This window comes from Arachis ipaensis, chromosome B3, assembly GCF_059453495.1.
Source record: "Arachis ipaensis isolate K30076 ecotype BB chromosome B3, ASM5945349v1, whole genome shotgun sequence".
Lineage (NCBI taxonomy): Eukaryota > Viridiplantae > Streptophyta > Magnoliopsida > Fabales > Fabaceae > Arachis > Arachis ipaensis.
Genome location: NC_142438.1, coordinates 64,773,342 through 64,796,551, shown reverse-complemented (window position 1 = coordinate 64,796,551; position 23,210 = coordinate 64,773,342). Strand labels below are relative to the sequence as shown.

Sequence of the window (23,210 nt, the reverse complement as noted above, 5' to 3'; positions counted from 1 at the left end):
AAGACCATGTCAGCCTAACTCTCAGTATTTAGCAAGAAAGCCAAGAACACAAGAGAAAGAAATCTTTAGTGGAAAGAACACTCTATTACTCAAGTGTTTATTACAATTGACTCATACATAACTCACACTAACTCTCACTTCCTATTTATAGCCATCCACCTCCTTAATGGATGGTTAGGATTAAATCTAATCAACGGTCCAGATTAATTATCTAGAACCTTCATTACAAATATCTATCCTACTACAACTTTCTAAATACTTCTAGATTCTTCCATACTACTCTTCATACTCCTATATACATCCACACTCTTCTAGAATACTCTATGACCTTTCAGAGTCTTCTAGAACCTTCTAGAGTATTCTGAGACCTTCTAGGACATTCTAGAACGTTTTGAAACCATTTAGAACATTCTCAAACACTCCAGAAAATTATACAAATACTGTTAAATTTAACCTTCTAAAATTTACCGTGACAAGATAGAATAGTTATGGTTTATTTCTTTGTGAACTAAAATTAACAATAAGGAATAAAATATATAAAACTCTAAACCCAAAAAATACAAGCAACAAATGTTGTTTGTCATTATTCTTTTTAAAAATAAAATAAAATAATAGAAACAAAAACTCAAGAAGACACTTTCATTTGAGAATTATATAAAGGTAGAAGAACGCCTTAGAAGAGAAATAGTATGCAAGGATTTAAAAATAATTCGCAGATGAGTGTAATATATAGGGACAAAAAACAAAAGTGAGATTAGATTGATAAGTTATATTCCCCGACAAAAGAAGAACGAAAATTGATATGCTGGTTAGGAGAATATTTAATTTGAGTAAATGGGTGCAGAAAGATGCAAGGAGTTTAAGAATGGAGCTATAGAGTAGTAATAATAGCACCAATTGTGGTAGTGTTGTTAAGAGAAAATTTTTTTATATGATAATGATGTTCATGCCTGTGATAGTAGGAGTGAAAAGGTGGTAGCGGTTTGATTTTGTTGAAGTGGTGATGAGAAATTGGAGAAGAGATATAGAAAGTAAAAAAACAAAGAAGATAGAAAGATAAAATTAGACTATAAAAATGAATTTAGACAATAACATTAAAATCTATTCAAATACTAAGGATAAAATTGAATTAGATACATTAAGAATATTTTTAGCTCGTAAAAAATTTTAGAAATAAAAAATATATTTTACCCTATTTTTAAACACTTAATCTAAAATTGTTGACAAATTTGTTATATTATTTTGATTTTTTTATTTATAATATTTTTTGCTTTAGAATTAAATTTATATCTTAAATAGATATCAATTGAAGTGTTAAATAATATTGTCATTAATAATTATGAATTGAGGTTGTTGGTTGGGTTTTAAAAAAGTTGGATTTTTTAATAATAAAAAAATACAAGCCAATAAAATTCTTATTAAGTCATTATAGTAAAGTGATAGTTATCTCAATTAGATATTTATATTTCTTTCTATTACACCATTTTGATGGTGTGTATGTGTAGCCAAATTAATACTTGATTGATACCTTTTTTTCAAGAGTAATTTAAAAAATTTCTAAATTCACCTTCCCAATTTGATTGTATTATATTAAGTTTTTTCTAGGGCAACAATTTAACATTAGCCTTAAATAGTTAAATTGTAAAAAGATAGGGAAAATTTTTTATTTGGACCTCAAGAAGTAGGTATACCTAAATTTAGATTGCACATTTGCACATCTATAAATAGAATATAGTATTAGAAAAATAATAATTTGTAGAAAATTTTGTGAATATTGACAAAAAAGTATCCATCAAATAAGAAAACTAACGTTATACCCGTAAAAAGATGGATTCCGTGTGATAAAAGTACCCAAATTCTAATTTTTTGTTAATTTTTTAATAAAACTCCTAAATTATCCCCTCCCTTCATCTTCAACCTCAACCCCACACCATCTATTCTTTTTCAACTCCCAACATCTTTGGAGAAAGTCCCTCCATCCTCCAGAGACAGCCCCTCTGTCATCACCTGCTAGACTTCAGTCACACAGTCGTTGCTAGGGGTGGCAATGAAGCGGGTAGGGACGAATTTTTGCTCTATCCGACCCCTTCCCTCTCAACAATAACCCGCATAGAACCCGTCCTGCTCCTACCCGTGGGTAGTAAAAAGTTGAACCCTAACTCGCGAGTACCCGCCCACTCCTACCCGCCCCTATAATTATTAAAATTCAATAAATAAAATTAAATTTCAAAATTTATACAACCATCATCACACACATAATATAAATTAAAATAAAAATTTAAATATGATATAATATTATTAATTATTTTACTAATTATTTTACATATATTACACATGTTATATATTATATATACCGGGGTGGGTAATTATCCGCCCCGAGCAAGTAGAGGCGAGGTGGGTACCCGCGAGTTCGGGTGGTGTTGCCATCCCTAGTCGTTGCATCTCTCTACTCTCCTGTTCTCCGTTACCAGCATCTAGTGACACAGCCGCCATCGCCTTCCCTTATACTCGCACTTTGCAACGCTTTGTCGCCTTCCGTTTGTAGCCGTCCATCCCTGCTGTTTATGTCAATTCAGTCCTTGTTTCCTTTGTCCAACCCGCAATTTCCGTCGCCGTAGTCTTTATTATCGATGTCCGCCGTTGAGGTTGGCGCATCTAGCCCTCTTGTCTCTCACACAAGCTCTTCTCTTCTTCTCCTTTACAATTATCTGATCCTCTTCTTCTCTTCTCTCTCTCCTTTACTAAATAAGAAGAATCCAAAAACCTAATATTTCAACCAAGCTTCCATTAATTGAGATCTCTTTCAATACAAAAAGCGATAACAATAGCTTGAATAGCTCCTATTATAAGCATCAAAGCTGTGCTTGAGTAATAAGTTGGGTATTTCTTGGACATTTTAGCTTGAATGATGAGCCAATTTGAACCCCTTTGACAAAACTCAACACCATTGTCCCTACCAATTCCAATCACTATTTCAAAACTGAAAGTACTCATCACATTTTTTGATCTTTTCAGGTACTCCCCTAATTTCGATTTTTCAAAAGTGAAGGTTATGACTAGCACAAAAATTATGCTTGGTACGAGGTTGTAAATGGCAAACACAAACATCGCTGACATCAAAGCCAACGCCTTATAGAAAAGGTTCTGAAACAAACTTAACTTCCGGCAAATAATAGAAAATAGGTTAAGAATAAGATGGTGACAATAGAGGATTGTAAAAGTTTAAAATTTAGGGAAGAAGAGATAGTGTAGAGTTGAGGTTGAAGATGAAAATGAAAGGTGTGGATAATTTAGGAATTTTATTAAAAAATCAACAAAAAATTAGAGTTTAAATACTTTTGTCACACGTAACCCATCTTTCATGGGTATAATATTAGTTTTCTTGTTTAATGGGTATTTTTGTTAGTGTTCATAAAGTTTATGGGTACAAATAGTTATTTTTCCTATAGTATTAATATCCAACAAGATTAAGCGATGCGTGGATAACTAAATTAATTATTTTATATAGTATAAATTTAAAATGCTATATATATTGTTTAGGGATATATTAGATTATATGTAAATTTATATTAAACTTAGAAGTTAATTTATAAAAAATATTATATAATACATTTATTTTATTTGGGAATTTATATATGATTTAATAATATTATTATTCAACAAAAAAATACAAAGAAAAAATATACCATTTTAATATAGATAATAATTATATTTAACTGTTATTTTATAATTCAATTGAATAATAATATGAATTAAATTTAATTGATTAAGAAGTTTAAAATTTTAATATAGATAATGATTATATTTAACCGTTATTTTATAATTCAATTGAATAATAATATGAATTAAATTTAATTGATTAGGAAGTTTAAAATTTTGTATAGTAGCATATCAAAATTAATTTAGATTTTATAATGATAAATAACAATTTAAAATAAAAAATTAATTCAAAATTTAATCATTATAAAAAATAAAATTATACATAAATTAGACTATAAGTAATAAAAATATTCAATTAAAGTTTATTTACCTGATTTTGTATAATTATTAATTTTTATTTTTAAATAGTTACTTTTCTTTTTTTTAATCTTTTTTTAGGTTATATTTAAATAGTATAGTACAATAATGAAACTATTAGATAAAGGGAAAGTATGAGGAGTCAATGGAATATTTGTACAATGTGTACAATGGAGGTTTATGGAGTATTAGAGATATAACCATTAATGTTACCTTTTCTCATCAGCTGAAACTTTTGGGATGAGTAGTATCATGACATGGTATTAGAGCGCTAGATCCAAAAGGTCAAGAGTTCAACAGGCATATATATAAAATATAAAGTATTTTTTAGATAAATTGTAATGATATTTGATATTTTATTAATATTAAAATATAAATTAAAATTTTTAATGTCTTATTTTAATTATATCAAGTATTTAAAATATTTTTTGTTTTAATAAATAATAATATATACTATATCTAAATTTATTTTAAGAATATATGTTAAGAACAAGACTGGACACGCGGACACGTGATGGTATTTAGGTGTGTCCAGGCATGTCCGGAGAAGAATTTTTTATTTTTTATTAAGACACGGTTGGACACAGCAGACACGCGTGTCGGACGAGTGTCGGTGAGTGTCGTGTTCGAAATGTGTCCGACGCGCGGACACCATAACTCAGAGAAGTGTCCGTGCTTCATAGGAGAAGATGTTTATTATCCCTAGTACTCGGATGGTTATTCTAGATAGTATGGGGATGTTCATTTTGTAACTCAATAGCCCATTGTACACATTGTACAAATAGTCCATTGTCTCCCTAGCGGGATCCTTAGATAAAATATAAGTATGGATATTACTAATATTTTGATAATTAAAAATATATTCAATTTTCTAATTTTATTTTTCATGAATCATGATAACATGTATTTTTAACAATATTATTACAAATAAATTATATTAAAAAAAGTAAATTGTTGAAAAAAAAGTGATATATAGATGACAAAGACACTGTATAACTTATGAATACAATTATACATAGAAATAAAAAAATTAATGGATACAATTATACAATCACCTCCAAATTTTAGTTGTGCAAAAAATTAGCAAGAATAGAGAGGAAGAAAGAGAAAGAGAAAAAGACATGAAATTATGTTAGAAGAGATAAAAAAAAATGTGTAAAGTAAATGCTGATTTATATAGTAAATATTATTAATATTTTGATAATTAAAAACGATATTCAATTTTCTAATTTTATTTTTTATGAATCATGACAATATGTATTTTTAGTAATATTATTTCAACTAAATGATATTAAAAAAAAATGTAAATTGTTGAAGGAAAAAGAAGTGATATATAGACGATAAAGACACTACATAACTCATGAATACAATTACTCAAAGAAATAAAAAAAATTCATGAATACAATCCACCGAGCTTCTGAAAACCGGTTCAAATTGACCAGTCAAACCGGTCAAATCGCAAGCCGATAGAAAAAATGACTCGGACAGATGTTAAAACCGACATTTTGAAAAATCGATATTAGACCGTCGAACCGGTCAGTCAAACCGAACGGAACCCGGCTGGTTTTCTAAATTTTTGCAAAAAGCCAAAAACAGCGCCGCTTGGATTGAACCCTAACCATTACCCAACCCTCACTCCAAAACGGCAAAACGCGCAGCACTCCCCCTATCACCCTTGACCTTGAGCTGCTCCTTCCTCATCGTCATCGAGCTCCTCCCTCACTCCCTGAGTTCCGTCCAGCCACCGGCCTGCTACCGCCGCCGTCGGAACTTCGAGCTTCGAAGTCGCCATCGAAACTTTCTTTCCCTCCATCTTGCAGCCACCGTTTGAGCTTCGAAACCACCGTCACCGGTCTCGCCTCCTGCCTCTGTCCCGCGGCTACTGTCCCGCCGGTGCCAACTCTATTCCACCGGTCAGCCCTTCGGATTATATACTCTTCCTGAGCCAGAGGTGTGCTTTATATGTAGTTTCCCTGTTTTGATTTTAACATGGTGCTCATTTTAAGGGCAATATTATTTAAAATACTCTGCTTTTGTCTTACTTCATATATACAGAAACCTAAAAGTGTACTACATTTTGTTTGTCATTGTTATAAAAAAGACTTAATATATGCATTTTTAGAACTTTTGTCGGTGCAGGTGAACTTCTTAGCCAAACTGGTGGCTTTGAAACCCGGAGATACTGTGCTTGGCATGATAAGAAATGTAATGCAAGGAAAAGATGAAGGTGTTGACAATGCTGGTAATGATGATGAAGGAAATGCTGAAAGGGTATGTTGAATCGGCAAATGTGTTACTTAACTGGAGTATGTTAAGTGTGAGTAGTAAGAAGTAAAAATTTAAAATGGGGTAGAAAAGCCTAAGATGAGGAGAACACACTGTGTTATGCAAATTTTAGGCAATAAATATATTATACGTAGCATATCAATGTGCTCCTTTTCTTCTGTCATTTAGTTGTTAGGGGGAATTTTTAGCAAATTCTTTAGGAAAATAAATCATCTCTCTTTTCCTGCGTGAGAACTTATTTAAAATTTTATACACAAATATCATCTATGAAACATTCTCCCCCATCTTGTTTCTGTTAACATACTCACCCTAAGTTTTATGCATGAATGCAAATTATAGCAACATAACATGTATAACTTTCATTATAATCAGGTGAGTGCGACAGGAAGGAAGTCGCATCCAGTACGTCCTGGCATGTTTCTTGAGACCGTTTCCAAGTTAATGTCAAAGTCATGCTTGTTACATTTTATTCTTTGGTATGAAGCAAATTGGACTACGATGATATCTTTTATGCACTTTTTTATTTTTTTGTTATCTACAGTGAATTTGAAGTGTCGCGGGTTTCACCCATGTGATCATCTTATTAATTAGAGCTTGTGAGTTTATGCTAATTTTGTAAAAGAGCTTATTTGGTTTATGTTTCTTTTGTTGAAAGCTTTATGTTCCTGAAGAATTTATTTGTAAAGATTTTATCATAGTATATGTTATAGCTTATAAATGGAAATCAAATGAGCTCTAACTCTCTTGCGTGCTTATGTCTTTCTGTTTGTCTGATTAAAGTGCTTGACTTATGTATTCTTAGGACTGAGTGAATTTATACCAAGACAAATTGGAATGTTTGCTTGATTTAATGCAAGGTATGTGCTTATTTTTTAATAATGTGTTGAATATGTGGGTTTGAAGAGGCCTTTTAGTGCAAAAATTCTAGTTTGTATTAGCATTGTCACTACTAAAAAACTAGTTATTATAGAGGGATATTTCCGAAAGATTTTATCCCACAAAAATACAGATAGATTTTACGAGGGATTTTTTGTCGGAAACGAAGAAAAATGAATTAGCATAAATTACAGACAGGAAAAAAAATTCGTCGATAATTCTGTCGGAAAAATTCATTTTTTTCGTGGGATATAGTTACCAACGGAAAATCCATTTGTAATTAAATGAACAAATACACTGCATTTTATTAAATTATTATAGACAGAAAATCTGTCTATAATTTAAAATATTCCGTCGGAAATATTAAAATAAAGATTTAGGATCACATTCTCCTCTTCATTTCAAACCACACTTCCGCTCCTCCACAATCATCCCCTCTAAATGCTCCTTCGCCGCGCTATCAGCCTTGCACCGCCGTCGCACCGAACCTCTATTGCACTGAACTTCCATCGCACCGAGGCTCTATCGTACCCGTTCCCGGTTATTCTCCGTCGCACCCCTTCCGTCAGCCTTGCTCGCGTCGCTCCCTTTCGAACCCTAATGTGTGTTTCTCTCTTCGATCTCGTCACTGGTGCTTGCTCTTCTCCGTGTGTTGCTGCGTTTCTCTCTTCGATCTTGCCTCAGCTGTGTAGGTAACCCTAATCTCCTTTCTCTTTCATCGCTGTTTTCTTTCATTCAATTCCATCGCTAACTCTAATTATATTATCCTATGTTCCATCGCTAACTCTAATTCTATTTCCTATTCTATGATAAGAACTTGTAACGGTTACAGTTCTTTATTTTGTGTTCTTATAAACTTGTTTGTGAAATCAAGGTTCCTGAATGCATTGACTAGTTTCATTTTGGTTGAATTTTTTGGGGTTTAGGTTTTTATTGATTCACAGTGTCTCAGCGATTGAAGATTAGTGTCCATGTTAACTTGGTCTTCCATATAGGACTGAGAATCAAGATGCTATAGATGCCGCAATTGTTGGTATACTTGCTGATCCAAAGGAGGTAAATATATTCCCAAATTGATTTTTCAATATAAGAAATTAAAAGAGAAAAAATATATGTTGAATTTAAAGGTAAGAATTTCTAAATCTTAATGTAAATTTTGCAGGCAAGAGCTGGAATCAGGGAGGTCCATTTTTTCCCTTTCAATCCTAGAGACAAGAGGACTGCTCTAACTTACATTGAATTTGATGAAAATTGGCATAGATCCAGCAAAGGTGCTCCTTAGCAGGTAAAAATATTCTATTATTGGCACCAGCTGATTATTTTTGTGCAGGGGACTTAACAATATTCTTTTCTCCCGGTTTAGATATTGAACCTCTGCAACTGCAAAGAGGATGTGAGGAGGAAGGCTATGCAACTATTGTTAAGATTGCTGAGCGTGGGCTCCGATCTTTGGGGGTTGCTAGACAGGTTTGACAAAATAAAGGATATTAACATTTATAGTTTACAACTTGGTTGAATGAGTTTTTATTCATAATTGCTGCTTGAATATCTTTATATAACAGGAAGTACCTGAGAAATCAAAAGATGCTCCTGGTGCACCATGGCAATTTGTTGCACTGCTACCACTATTTGATCCTCCCAGGCATGATAGCGCTGAAACTATCACAAGAGCCCTGAACCTTGGTGTTAATGTAAAAATGATTACTGGTAAGATTTGTGGTGTTATTTTTCTTTTTTGTTCATACCATTAACTCAAATCATGTTGCTTAGAAATTTCTTTTGGGTTTCTTTTTCTCTAGGTGATCAGCTTGCTATTGCCAAGGAAACTGGAAGAAGGCTTGGCATGGGAACAAACATGTACCTTCATCCTCATTGCTTGGTCAAAGCAAGGATGCTGCAGTTTCAGCTCTTCCAGTTGATGAGTTGATTGAGAAAGCTGATGGATTTGCTGGAGTGTTTCCTAGTAAGGATAATATATATTTGAGTATGCATCTTGTCTTATGTCAAATGTTTAAAATAGTTACCAATAAAATCTCCTGGTAAAATAATAATACTGATGGTAGCATCATCCATTTTGTTTTGGTACTAAAACAAAATGGACTGCAACTTACAACAATACTAGCAGTGGTGAGCTCTATTATAAATTTATACATTAAATTCATCTATGAAAAGTTAACATGATATCACCTACTAGTGAAAATTGTGACAGTTATGAACACTAACTTTCTGTTGTTGCAGGATGTTAGGGACTTGGGTATTATGGGTGCTCAAAGTCCCACATCGAGTAGTATGGGATGCTTGATGTTATATATAAGGAGAGTGGTTCTTCTCCCTTAACAGCTTGCTTTTAAGGTGTGGTTTTCCACTTTCCTTAGATACCTAACAATGGTATCAGAGCCTGGTTGTCGGCACCATGGAAAGGGCTACCTATAGGCTGGATTAAGGTGAATACCGAATACTGATAGACCGTAGCAAAGTGGCTACCGTTGGGTCAGTGTTGATAGAGTGAAGCCGCCGTGGACGTCGGCTCTCCAGGGCCGGTGTATTGTTAGGGACTTGGGTATTATGGGTGCTCAAAGTCCCACATCGAGTAGTATGGGATGCTTGATGTTGTATATAAGGAGAGTGGTTCTTCCCCCTTAACAGCTAGCTTTTAAGGTGTGGTTTCCCACTTTTCTTAGATACCTAACACAGGACAAGTTTGGTGTAAGGTCTCTGAGACACAGCCCTGCAGAAATGATGGCAGCCCTTTACCTACAAGTCAGTATTATTAGCCAGCCCTTTATCTACATGGTTGATCTTAATTGATCCATAAACCTCAATATTCTTAACTAAACTTGTTCAATTAAAATAGACTGCGTGCATGTTTGGGCGCCATTATTTTGTTAAAAAAAGATCTTTTTCAATGAAAAAAGATCTTTTTTTTATTTTTTAACGTGTTTGGCAAATTTCTAGTAGTAAAAGTAAAAGCACTAGTAAAATAAAAAAAAGATCTTTTTTGAGAAGCTGTAATTTACATCTTTTTTTAAAAGATCTTTTTTCCTTAAAAAAAAGATGTTTTTCGTGTAATAAATAAACAAAAAAGTACTTTTATATTTTTATACCCAAACATAATTGATAGATAAAAAGACCTTTTTACGTGAGATATCCAAACATAAAATTACTTTTACTTTTCTATAAGATCTTTTAAAAAAAGATAACTCGAAAAAAGATTTTTTCTCAAAAGCTCACCCAAACAAGCCCTGCATTCACCACAAAGAAAGACTATGGCAAAGAAGAGAGATAGAGGCACAATGGGCTGTTGCACAGAGAAATCTTCATGGTCTTCAGCCACCAGAAACAACCAATCTTTTCAATGACAAGTATAGCTACAGGGAACTTTCAGAGATTGCTGAGCAAGCAAAAAGACGTGCTGAGGTTGCAAGGTAAGCTTTCACTTTAGTTACTAGTTACTACACTTGTATTATATAACGTTGATTAATGATTGAATAAAGGATAAATTACACTTAACTCTCTTGAGATTACACATGACCCTATGAAAATATACTAAATTAGAGATTTTGTTTGAATTGGTTAACAGTTTGAAGGAGTGGATTTGTTGAGCATTGAATTGAATCAGATTGGGTACATTTTGAAATGGACTCTGTTGAAAGAGTTTGTTGCATGCATTCTACCTGTTTGCTGTTTTGCCTATTTCTGGCTTTCTGTCATCATTATTCAGGAGAAATTAGGAATAGATTTTGTGTCTGTGAAAGTGGAATGAGCTTGTAGGGTCTCAAAATCCATGGAGATTAATGGTAAATTAATTTGGTATAAGAAAACATGCATGCGCTTTTCAGTCAAATAATGATCCTTTCAACCTTTAAGTCCTTATGGTTATTTATTAACATTCTCTTAAAATGCTGATTCTTTTATGCATTCTTGTTGTTCTGTCAAGCAAGGCATCTGAAGCGGTTGAGCATCATTACGTGAATGCAAGTGATCTCAACTTGTTGGAGGCACATGAAGCTGAAGCGTCCTTAGCTGGAAGGGTGCTTACACTCTTATGGTAGGACTCACCCTTATTCAAACTGCTGCCGCTAAAGGAGCAGGTACACTACTCTCTACTCTCAAAACTTGTAATAATTATATTCCTAAATTAAAACATTTTATTTTCTTCTACTGTTACACCTTCTTCTACTTCTTCTCAATAATATTTGTACTAAAATTTATTATAATCATTATCATTAGTTATTAACATATATATGCATTTGAACATTGAACTGTTTTATATGCTACTATATATAATGTGAAACTCTTTTTAGTATTGATGAGGTGATATATAATGCAACATATGTTATTCATGTAGGCAACATATGATTTTTCGTTTTATGTATGAATAATTTGTGGAAGAAGAAGCCAGAGCATACATAAAACTGAGTGTGTGAATAGATACACATTCAACTTCCTATCCACTTTCCTACCGCTAAAGAACCCATGGCTAACCCAAAAAGTCATTACTCCATGGCCATCCAACCCCAACAACCACCCTCCTCAGTTACCGGAAAACACAGGATTCTCATGACTGCCCCAAACTTCCTCAGGCTCTTATCCATTCTATTCTCCGCCGTTTCCGTCGCCGTCATGGTCACCTCCAACCAAACGGTTTCCCTCTTCTCCTTGTCCCTTGAGGCTCACTTTTACTACTCTTCAGCTTTCAAGTAAGCCTCCAATTATTTTTGTTAATCCTCAATTTCTATATATATGAAAAGAAATATATATATATATATATATATATATATATATATATATATATATATATATATATATATATTTCATTTATTTATTTATTTTTGGTTTGCCGCATAGATACTTTGTTGCTGGAAATTCTGTAGTGTGTCTCTTAACTGTGCCGACACTCATGCTCAACTTTCTGCTGGGACAACAATTACTTATGAGAAGGGACTATTAAAACATTTTATTTCTATCTACTCACACATGATCATATATTCAAACTGCTACTGCTAAAAGAGCAGGTACACTACTCTCTACTCTCAAAACTTGTAATAATTATATTCCTAAATTAAAATAGTATCTTTTTGTTTGTTTATAATTGTATTCACTATTCACCTACTGCACTATAAAGGTTTCTATTGATATTAGAGTATAAAGCACACCTCTCAGAAGAAGAGCTAATCAAGAAAATCAAACGTAATACTTTGACTTCAAATTGATTGTGACTATCTTGCTGCTTTTTGTCACTTTTGTCAATTAAGCATCAAGATTCTAGATGGCATGAAAAATCATCTCATGTTAAGACTGATAGGAATATGAAGTTTCTGTATTTCATTTACTTTTGTATTCATAATGTGTTATACCTGATATAAAAATTTAGGCAATATTCTTTGTGTGAGTTGTTATACTGGTTACATGCTTTATTATTTTTTCACTGCTTGCTAAAGTTTCGTCTTTTTTCTTATGTAGATACCAGCCTCTCCTTCTAGCTGATCAAGTAAAATCTTTAAATGAATATGATGAGGAAGGAGGTAAACTATAATTCTTCTGTTAATTATTTTGACAGATTAATATGGTTGTTATTCTGACTCGATTCGATTGATACAGAAGGCTCACCAAGGGTGCGAGGAAGAGGATGTGGTGGAAGGGGGAGGGGAAGAGGAAGGGGTAAAGGTATTGCTGACCACTTATTACTATTTTTTTTTATTAGAAGATTCCTTATACTTTTTGTTTTGGTTTCTTCGGGAATATGAAAAATACTTACTTAGACACAATCTGTTTCACTTAGGAAATTACGATGGATGTATGGAATACAGTAATGGTTGGGATGGTGGCAGAGGACGAGGCCGTGGTGTACGGGGAAGAGGCCGAGGCTTTGGTGGGAAGTCAGTAGGGTACTACAATTACAATGAGTATGATGCACAACCAGCAGTCCGTGGTATATTGCATGCCCATGTTATGTAGATTTGCTGATAGATAAGTCTTAATTGAATTGCAATTCCATTGTCAGATACAATTTCAATTTATCCCAGGTTTATGCTGTCATCTCTTAAAAATCAAATTTTTATATGGTGCAGAAGAATTACTCCCTGGTTCTCGATCCTTGTTGTATCATATTGTACAATTATTATCTCATATGTGATTTTCTTTAAAAAATTGTTCTTCCAGGACGTGGACGAGGAAGGGGAAGAGGTCGGGGATATGGTCACAATAAATTATAGAACAGATGGACTTGGCCGCGGAGGAGCTGCTTGATCAAGTTTGTGTTTCATAGTATTTATGTGATTCGGTAGAACTGTAGAGGATGGTTGCTCTCTCTGCCAAGTTGTGTGAAATCTTATATTTGGTTAGTAATGAAGGGTCGTAGCAATGCCCACTGTAGTTTTGTTTTGGTTCTTGTGTAGCCTATATATTTTTTGCTAGCTCAAGTAGGTTGCTAGGTTTTCCTTTTGCTTTTTTAGACTTTCTTAAATCATAATTGTAAAATATTTTGATAGGAATTAGGAATCATTGTTATAAATATGTTTTTTGGGATGCTTGGCTTAGCCTCACAGTATATTCCACTTCAGAAGTTTCCTTTAATGAGCACCTTCTTTCAAGTTTAGCCCTTTAACGTGACCTCCTTTTGCTGAAATACAGAAAAACTCCAAATAATTTGGAGGATATTGAATACATTTCTCTCGCAGGACTTGCACTACAGTCTCGTAGACGTTTAGAATCTTTTATGAGAAGGTAATGTTCATTTTTCAAGGAATTTTGCATAATAAATAGCTGTCATCTCAAATTATTGGTAAGACTGCATGTTTAATATTTCAAGCATTCATGAATTTCATAGTTGATACCAAAATAGACTACATTTTAACAAGACATCTGATGACACATATATCATTTTTTGTTTGAAGGATGATGATGAGGATGAAGATGAGGATGAAGATTATAGCTGATAATTTTAGTATAGTTGAACAATATACTGGGAATTATAGTTGATGATCAATACACTTTGTTTATGTTTTGAATTATATTGATTTTCTTGTTTATAGTACTTTTCTTTTAGTTTGATAATACGATGAATTTGTTTATTTTTTGAAATATTATAAATATTCGAATACAAATTAGATAAAAATTTGTATTAAATTTATATAAACGTCTAAAAAAATTCTATTTTACCACTGACGGATTTATAGACGGATTTTCTGTCTGTATTCAGAGTGTGGGATGATTTTCCAATGTTAAAATTACAGACGAAAAATTTGTTGGAAAATCTGTTGCCAATTATCGACGGAAAATTTGTCAAAAAATTTGTCTGTAATTACTGACGGAAATTTCGTCTCTAATTATCGACGGAAAATCTGTCAGAAAATTTGTTTGTAATTATCGACAAAAAATCTGTTAGAAAATTCATCTGTAATTACTGACGGAAAATCCATCAGAAAGTTCGTTGTTTCAAGGAAATAAGGAGAGAATTTACCGAGGAAAAATCTGTTGGTAATTGGTAAAAATCTGTCGGTAATTTTCTGACGAAAAAAATCATCGGTAAATAATTCCTGACGAGGCTTTTATAGAGGACAAAATCTGTTAGTAACCAAAAATTCATCTGTAATAAAGACTAAATCTGTCTGTATTAAGTAATTTTCTAACTGTGTGTCCTATCATTCAGTCTGTGCATGTGTTTCAAAATGAGGTTTTCTTGTTTGTACAACAAACCAAGTTATATAATCTATAAGAGAATGCAAACAATGAATTTAGCTATCACTAAAATTTTGTTATAATTATGTTTTAATGTGTTTATTTATATTTTATTTATTATTTTATTATAAAATGGTTATTTCGGTTGAACCACGGTTGAACTGGTCGAACCAATAAACCAGTAAACCAGTAGCTAAAGTGGTTTGAGGATCGGTTCGATTTTCAGAACCTTAGCAATCAGTCAATCACACAATCACCTAATATATACGCTTAGCAAATTAAAAAAATAAAAATAAAAATTATGGTCATCAACTAAATTCCAGTTGTGCAAAAAAAATAGTAGGAATGGAGAGGGAGAAGGAGAAAGAGAAAGAGGCATGCGATTATGTGAAAGGAGATAAAGAAAATGTTTAAAGTAAATATTGATTTATATAGTAAATATAAGAATGATTGATGAGTATGAAAGGAGAAGAAAATGACTTAGATTTTAATTAAATTTATATCTATTAAAAAGAATTAGCATTAACATTGAAAGCAATAGTGTAACCTATATAAAAATAAAGAATAAGAGAATATGAAAAATTAAAGTTAAAAAAAATCCTATAACATTATATAAAGATAAGTTATTATGAGGAGATAAAATTACAATGAAAATTCTATGGCATAATGCAAAGATAGAATATTGTATTTAAGTTGTGTAAATTAGCCACTTAAGTTGACGTCGCACAATAATAAAAAGCTAGAAAGCTAACGATCTAACAATGTATTTAGAGACTACTTTAAACTATGTTTTAATATATTACTAATAGATTATCTATTATTTGAGTTCACAAAGGATGGCTGATAGATAAATAGATTGGAGTATAAAATTGTATGATCCTAGTAACTCTAATTCTACTTCTAATCAAATATAGATAAGGAAAAAGTTCTTTAAAGTTTCAAAATATAAATTGGATTTTAGGCTCAAGTCATATTCCTTCTAAGAAAGGCTCGTAATTGATCATGAATTTAACTGGGTTTTGATTGTGAACATGTAAATTAAAGGAAATAGCAATAAAAGTAAAGAGTAAAATAAAGAAATTAAAAACAAACATAATCAAATGAATTAAAGGAAACTTTAGCTTAAGGGTATTTTACTATTTCCTATTGTTATATATCCTTTCCCTTTTCTTTATGCCAACAAGAAAGAGTAAATCATCTTAATAAGTTATCCAACAATAATGTAATAAGCCTATTGGAGTTTCTTATCCTAATTAACAAGATTCTAATTAGTCGACCATCAATAAAGTGGAGAGTTAGTTACAAGTATGTTAATTAGGTTAATTCAACTCAATTCAATCCTATCAATCATACATGTGATTAAGGTAAATTTGTCCTAATAAGTTATTCTACCATAACGAGAAAAGTCTATTATAGTTTCTCAAATTAATTAACAAGGTATTAAACATCGACTACTAAAGTGTTCATTAGCACATTACATGAAAAACACAATGAGAGAAAGTGCAAGCGGGGGAGAGAGAATGGCGGTGCAAGGAGATCAACGTGGGATGCACAAAGATGCTAAGGCACCGTCGGAAGGTCATCCACAAGAAGTAAGAGGTTCAAGCAAGGAGGCGGGTAAAGAAGAAAGCAAGTGTGGGGGGAGACCAGCCACGCAAGGGACCTTCGGAAGCAAGGTATCCTTCAAAGATAAGGTTGTAGGGGTTTCGACACCAAAACCCTTGGTTATTGATGAATCTATGGAGGGGGATCGTCTTGCCATGGTTGAGGGAGGCAATGCGGGAAGGCCTAAAGTGACATTTTCTAGTGAAGAAGGAAGGTTCTAGCTGAACCCTACAAAGACTCCATTGTAGTGAAGGTTTTTGGCAAGCATGTCAGTTACACTGCTTTATCTCATAGACTACGCTTCATTTGGAGGCTTAAGGGAGGATATAAAATTTTGGATGTTGGTAATGACTACTTCTTGGTGAAATGCGATCTTTTAAAAGATCGAGAGAAGGTTCTCCTTGGAGGCCCGTGGATGATCGACGGTTTTTATTTGGTAGTTAAACCCTGGTCATTTGAGTTCCATCCGGCAGAGGAATCCTTTGGTTCCACTCTTGTGTGGGTTTGTTTTAATGGGATGATGATCCTTTACTACCAGGAAAAGGCCATGCAACGTATTGCGACGGAGGTAGGCAAACCTATTAAAGTAGACGTTGTGACAAAAGAGGCGGAGAGGGGAAATTTTGCCCGGGCATGTATCCTCATTGATTTAGGAGTGCTAGTGATTGATGAGATTGAAGTGAATGATTGATGAGCGGATATTTTATACGCTTTTTGGGGTTAAATTCATATAGTTTTTAGTATGTTTTAGTTAGTTTTTAGTTTATTTTCATTAGTTTTTAGGAAAAATTCATATTTCTGGACTTTACTATGAGTTTGTGTATTTTTCTGTAATTTCAGGTATTTTCTGGCTGAAATTGAGGGAGCTGAGCAAAAATCTGATTCAGGCTGAAAAAGGACTGCTGATGCTGTTGGATCCTAACCTCTCTACACTCGGAATGGAATTTCTGGAGCTACAGAAGTCCAAATTGAAGCGCTTCCAATTGCGTTGGAAAGTAGACATCCAGGGCTTTCCAGCAATATATAATAGTCCATAATTTGCTCAAGGATAAATGACGTAAATTGGTGTTCAACGCCAGTTCCATGTTGCAGTCTGGCGTCCAGCGCCAGAAACACGTTACAAGTTGGAGTTCAACGCCAGAAACAGGTTACAGCCTGGCGTTGAATGCCCAAAACAGCCCAGGCACGTGAGAAGCTTTAGTCTCAGCCCCAGCACACACTAAGTGGGCCCCAGAAGTGGATTTCTGCATTATCTATCATAGTTTACTCATTTTCTGTAAACCTAGGTTACTAGTTTAGTATTTAAACAACTTTTAGAGATTTATTTTGTATCTCATGACATTTTTAGATCTGAACTTTGTACTTTTTGACGGCATGAGTCTCTAAACTCCATTGTTGGGGGTGAGGAGCTCTGCTGTGTCTCGATGAATTAATGCAAGTATTTCTGTTTTCTATTCAAACATGCGCGTTCCTATCTAAGATATCCATTCACGCTTAATTATGGAGAAGGTGATGATTCATGACATTCATCACCTTCCTCAATTCATGAACGCGTGTCTGACAATCACCTCCGTTCTACATCAGATTGAATGAGTATCTCTTAGATTCCTTAATCAGAATCTCCGTGGTATAAGCTAGATTGATGGTGGCATTCATGAGAATCCGGAAAGTCTAAACCTTGTCTGTGGTATTCCGAGTAGGATTCTGGGATTGGATGGCTGTGACGAACTTCAAACTCGCGAGTGCTGGGCGTAGTGACAGACGCAAAAGGATAGTAAATCCTATTCCGGTACCATTGAGAACCTGGACCCTTTTCACTGAAAGGAAGGATGGTAGCCATTGACAACGGTGATCCACCAACACACAGCTTGCCATAGGAGGACGTGCGTGCGTGAACAAGAAGACAGAGGGAAGCAGAATTTCAGAAGACAAAGCATATCTAAAACTCCAACATATTCTCCATTACTGCATACAAGTATAATTTGTGTTCTGCCCTTTTTACTTTTTACAATTCAAACTAAAAATTATTATTGATATTATATCCTGACTAAGAGTTACGAGATAACCATAGCTTGCTTCACGCCAACAATCTCCGTGGGATCGACCTTTACTCACGTAAGGTATTACTTGGACGACCCAGTGCACTTGCTGGTTAGTTGTGCGAAGTTGTAAGAGAGTAATGTGAACATTGACATCACAATTTCGTGCACCAAGTTTTTGGCGCCGTTGTCGGGGATTGTTTGAGTTTGAACAACTGACGGTGAATCTTGTTGCTTAGATTAGGAAATTTTTGTCTTTTGGGTCAGAGTCTTTTATTTTCTTTTCAAAATCTTCTTTTTCAAAAATAATTTTTCTATTAAATCTTGTGTCAAACTTTAAGTTTGGTATTTTCTTGTTGATTTTCCTTTGTTTTTTTCGAAAATTTTAGTTTGGTTTTCTAAAAATTTTAAGTTTGGTGTTCCTTCTTCATGTTCTTGTTGTTCTTGTGAGTCTTCAAGGCGTTCTTGAGTTTTCCCTGTGTCTTGATCTTAAAATTTTTAAGTTTGGTGTTCCTTGGTGTTTTCCCTCCAAAATTTTCGAAAACAAGGAGCATTAAATCTAAAAATTTTAGATCTTGTGTTATTTTATTGTTTTTCTCTTTCCTCATTAAATTCAAAAAAATATATTTTCCCTCTATTTTAAAGCAATTTTTCGAAAATTTTCACCCATTTTTATTTATTTTATTTTAATTTATTTTATTTTCAAAATAAATAAATAATTAAATAAATAAAAATATTTCTTCTCTATTTTACATCATCTCCCTTTCTCCATCATGGATCTAAGTGGAAATGAACAGTCCAGAAGAACTCTGGGGTCATATGATAACCCCTCTACTGCTTCATATGGGAGTAGTATCTGCATACCCTCCATTGGAGTCAGTAGCTTTGAGTTGAATCCTCAGCTCATTATCATGGTGCAGCAAAGCTGCCAGTATTCTGGTCTTCCACAGGAAGAACCTACAGAGTTTCTGGCACAGTTTTTACAAATTGCTGACATAGTACATGATAAGGAAGTAGATCAGGATGTCTACAGATTATTACTGTTTCCATTTGCTGTAAAAGAGCAAGCCAAGAGGTGGTTAAATAACCAACCTAAGGCTAGCATAAAGACATAGAAACAGCTGACAGAGAAATTCCTGAATCAATACTTTCCTCCAAAACGGATGACACAGCTAAGGCTGGACATCCAAGGCTTTAAACAAGGAGATAATGAATCTCTTTATGATGCCTGGGAGAGATACAGAGAGATGCTAAGAAAATGCCCCTCTAAAATATTTTCAGAGTGGGTTCAGTTAGACATCTTCTATTATGGGCTTGCAGAAAGAGCTCAGATGTCTCTAGATTACTCAGCTGGTGGATCTATCCACATGAGAAAGACAATTGAAGAAGCTTAAGAGCTCATTGATACAGTTGCCAGAAATCAGCATCTGTACCTAAGCAGTGAATCTTCCATGAAAGAAGAGGCTAAAACAGTGACTACTGAACCCAGTCCTGCTGAACAAGCTACTGAATTCAATCAGCAAGTGGACTTTCTAACACAGTAGTTAGCTGAATTCAAAGATAGACTACAAGAGACAAGGATGGCTAATATAAATATGGAAGAATAATTGAAGCAAACAAAGCAGTAGCTGTCAAAACAAATAACAGAAGAATGCTAAGCCGTTCAATTAAGAAGTGGGAAAACATTAAATACCCCACCTCAAGGCAGCAGGAAGCCAAGAAATGAGCAAACCACCCAAAATCCATCTGAGGACAGTAAGAGCCCAGAGAAAGATAATTCTGGCGTTAAAACGCCAGAAATTGGGTGGAAGGCTGGCGCTGAATGCCCAGACTATGCTCAGGACTGGCGTTTAACGCCAGAAACAAGCAAGGAACTGGCGTTGAACGCCCAAAAGAAGCACAGTTCTGGTGTTCAGACGCCAGGAACAGATGAGGAGTTGGCGTCTAACGTCACTCCAGCTTCTAACTCTGGTACTCAAATGCCAGTGAGGGATCAGACACACACAAGTGCTGATGACAACCCCTCTAAAAAGGCTTCTTCAACCATTTCTGTAGGAAATAAACCTACAGCAACCAAGGTTGAGGAATATAAAACCAAGATACCTTATCCTCAAAAACTCTGCCAAGAGGAGCAGGATAAGCAATTTGCTCGCTTTGTAAATTATCTCAGGACTCTTCAAATTAAGATTCCATTTGCAGAGGCACTTGAGCAAATACCTTCTTATGCCAAGTTCATGAAAGAGATCTTAAGTCATAAGAAGGATTGGAGAGAAACTGAAAGAGTTCTCCTCACTGAAGAATGCAGTGCAGTCATTCTGAAAAGCTTTTCTGAAAAGCTTAAAGATCCCGAAAGCTTTCTGATACCATGCATATTAGAGGGTAATTGCACCAAGACAGCCCTATGTGATCTTGGGGCAAGCATCAACCTAATACCTGCATCCACCATCAGAAAGCTTGGTTTAACTGAAGAAGTTAAACCAACCCGGATATGTCTCCAACTTGCTGATGGCTATATTAAATACCCATCAGGCGTGATTGAGGACATGATTGTCAGGGTTGGGCCATTCGCCTTTCCCACTGACTTTGTTGTGCTGGAAATGGAGGAGCACAAGAGTGCTACTCTTATTCTAGGAAGACCTTTCCTAGCAACTGGACGAACTCTCATTGACGTCCAACAGGGGGAAATAACCCTGAGAGTCAATGAGGATGAGTTTAAGTTGAATGCTGTCAATGCCATGCAGCATCCAGACACACCAAAAGACTGCATGAAAGTTGATCTCATTGACTCTCAGGTGGAGGAGATCAACATGGCTGAGAGTCTCGAATCAGAGCTGGAAAACATTTTTAAAGATGTTCCGCCTGACCTAGAGGATTCAGAGGAATTGAAAGAGCCTCTGAAATTTCCTCAGGGAGAGGAAAAACCTCCTAAACCCGAGGTCAAACCATTACCACCATCCCTGAAATATGCATTTCTGGGAGAAGGTGATACTTTTCCAGTGATCATAAGCTCTGCTTTAAATCCACAGGAAGAGGAAGCACTAATTCAAGTGCTAAGGACACACAAGACAGCTCTTGGGTGGTCCATAAGTGACCTTAAGGGCATAAGCCCCGCGAGATGCATGCACAAAATCCTATTAGAGGATGATGCTAAGCCAGTGGTTCAACCACAGAGGCGGCTAAATCCAGCCATGAAGGAAGTGGTGCAGAAAGAGGTCACTAAATTACTGGAGGCTGGGATTATTTATCCTATTTCTAATAGCCCCTGGGTGAGTCCTGTTCAAGTTGTCCCTAAAAAGGGAGGCATGACAGTGGTTCATAATGAAAAAATGAACTGGTTCCTACAAGAACAGTTACAGGGTGGCACATGTGTATTGATTACAGAAGGCTCAATACAGCCACCAGAAAGGATCATTTTCCTTTACCATTCATAGACCAGATGCTAGAAAGACTAGCAGGTCATAATTATTACTGCTTTTTGGATGGCTATTCAGGCTACAACCAAATTGCAGTAGATCCCCAGGATCAAGAGAAAACAGCATTCATATGTCCATCTAGAGTATTTGCTTACAGAAGGATGCCTTTTGGGCTGTGTAATGCGCCTGCAACCTTTCAGAGATGCATGCTCTCTATTTTCTCTGATATGGTGGAAAAATTTCTGGAAGTCTTCATGGATGACTTCTCAGTATATGGAGACTCATTCAGCTCCTGTCTTGATCACCTGACACTGGTTTTGAAAAGATGCCAAGAGACCAACCTGGTTTTAAACTGGAAAAAATGTCACTTTATGGTGACTGAAGGGATTGTCCTTGGGCATAAAATTTCAAACAAGGGAATAGAGGTGGATCAAGCTAAAATAGAGGTAATTGAAAAGTTACCACCACCTGCTAATGTTAAGGCAATCAGAAGCTTTCTGGGGCATGCAGAATTCTATAGGAGGTTTATAAATGATTTTTCAAAAATTGCAAAACCTCTAAGCAACCTGCTAGCTGCTGACACACCATTTGTGTTTGACACAGAGTGCCTGCAAGCGTTTGAAGCTCTGAAAGCTAAACTAGTCACAGCACCAGTTATCTCTGCACCAGACTGGACATTACCATTCGAATTAATGTGTGATGCCAGTGATCACGCCATTGGTGCAGTACTGGGGTAGAGGCATGACAAGCTTCTACATGTCATTTATTATGCTAGCCGTGTTTTGAATGATGCCCAGAAAAATTACACAACCACAGAAAAAGAATTGCTTGCAGTGGTTTATGCCATTGATAAGTTTAGATCATACTTAGTAGGATCAAAAGTGATTGTGTACACAGATCATGCTGCTCTTAAATATCTACTCAAAAAGCAGGATTCAAAACCTAGACTCATAAGATGGGTGTTGCTTCTGCAAGAGTTTGATATAGAAATAAGAGACAGAAAAGGGACAGAGAACCAAGTGGCTGACCATTTGTCCTGGATAGAACCAGTGGAAGGGGCGTCCTCCCCCTCTATTAAGATCTCTGAAACCTTTTCGGATGAGCATTTGTTCGCCATTCAGGAATTACCATGGTTTGCAGACATTGCAAACTAAAAAGCTGCAAGGTTCATTCCCAAGGAGTACAGCAGACAACAAAAGAAAAAATTAATTACTGATGCAAAGTACTACTTGTGGGATGAACCCTATCTCTTTAAGAGATGTGCAGACAGAATAATACGTAGGTGTGTGCCTAT

At 34.8% G+C, this 23,210-nt stretch overlaps 1 protein-coding gene, 1 long non-coding RNA gene and 2 pseudogenes across 2 annotated transcripts; 3 read left to right on the top strand and 1 right to left on the bottom strand.

Moving 5' to 3' along the window:
• Positions 1 to 2,772: 2,772 nt before the first annotated feature.
• LOC148570924 (WAT1-related protein At4g01450-like) lies at positions 2,773 to 5,809 on the bottom strand (annotated as a pseudogene).
• Positions 5,667 to 13,428, top strand: LOC107630546 (uncharacterized; annotated as a pseudogene).
• Positions 6,786 to 7,781, top strand: LOC148570923 (uncharacterized). Its single transcript, XR_015907459.1, has 3 exons — positions 6,786 to 6,899; positions 7,106 to 7,160; positions 7,644 to 7,781. It is a non-coding gene; the product is annotated as an uncharacterized LOC148570923 (long non-coding RNA).
• A 2,921-nt stretch (positions 13,429 to 16,349) lies between the features above and the next one.
• LOC148570922 (uncharacterized) lies at positions 16,350 to 17,155 on the top strand. The gene is made up of 2 exons (XM_088507170.1): positions 16,350 to 16,678; positions 16,759 to 17,155. Exons 1-2 carry the CDS (start codon positions 16,350 to 16,352, stop codon positions 17,153 to 17,155), a joined length of 726 nt encoding a protein of 241 aa, XP_088363296.1.
• The last annotated feature ends 6,055 nt before the right edge of the window (positions 17,156 to 23,210 follow it).

Excerpts from the sequence above, each read along its gene's own strand:
- LOC148570922 (XM_088507170.1), top strand. The coding sequence starts at position 16,350 with ATGAGAGAAAGTGCAAGCGGGGGAGAGAGAATGGCGGTGCAAGGAGAT. Across the intron at positions 16,679-16,758 it reads TTTTCTAGTGAAGAAGGAAG|ACTACGCTTCATTTGGAGGC; the intron begins GTTCTAGCTGAA and ends TTTATCTCATAG.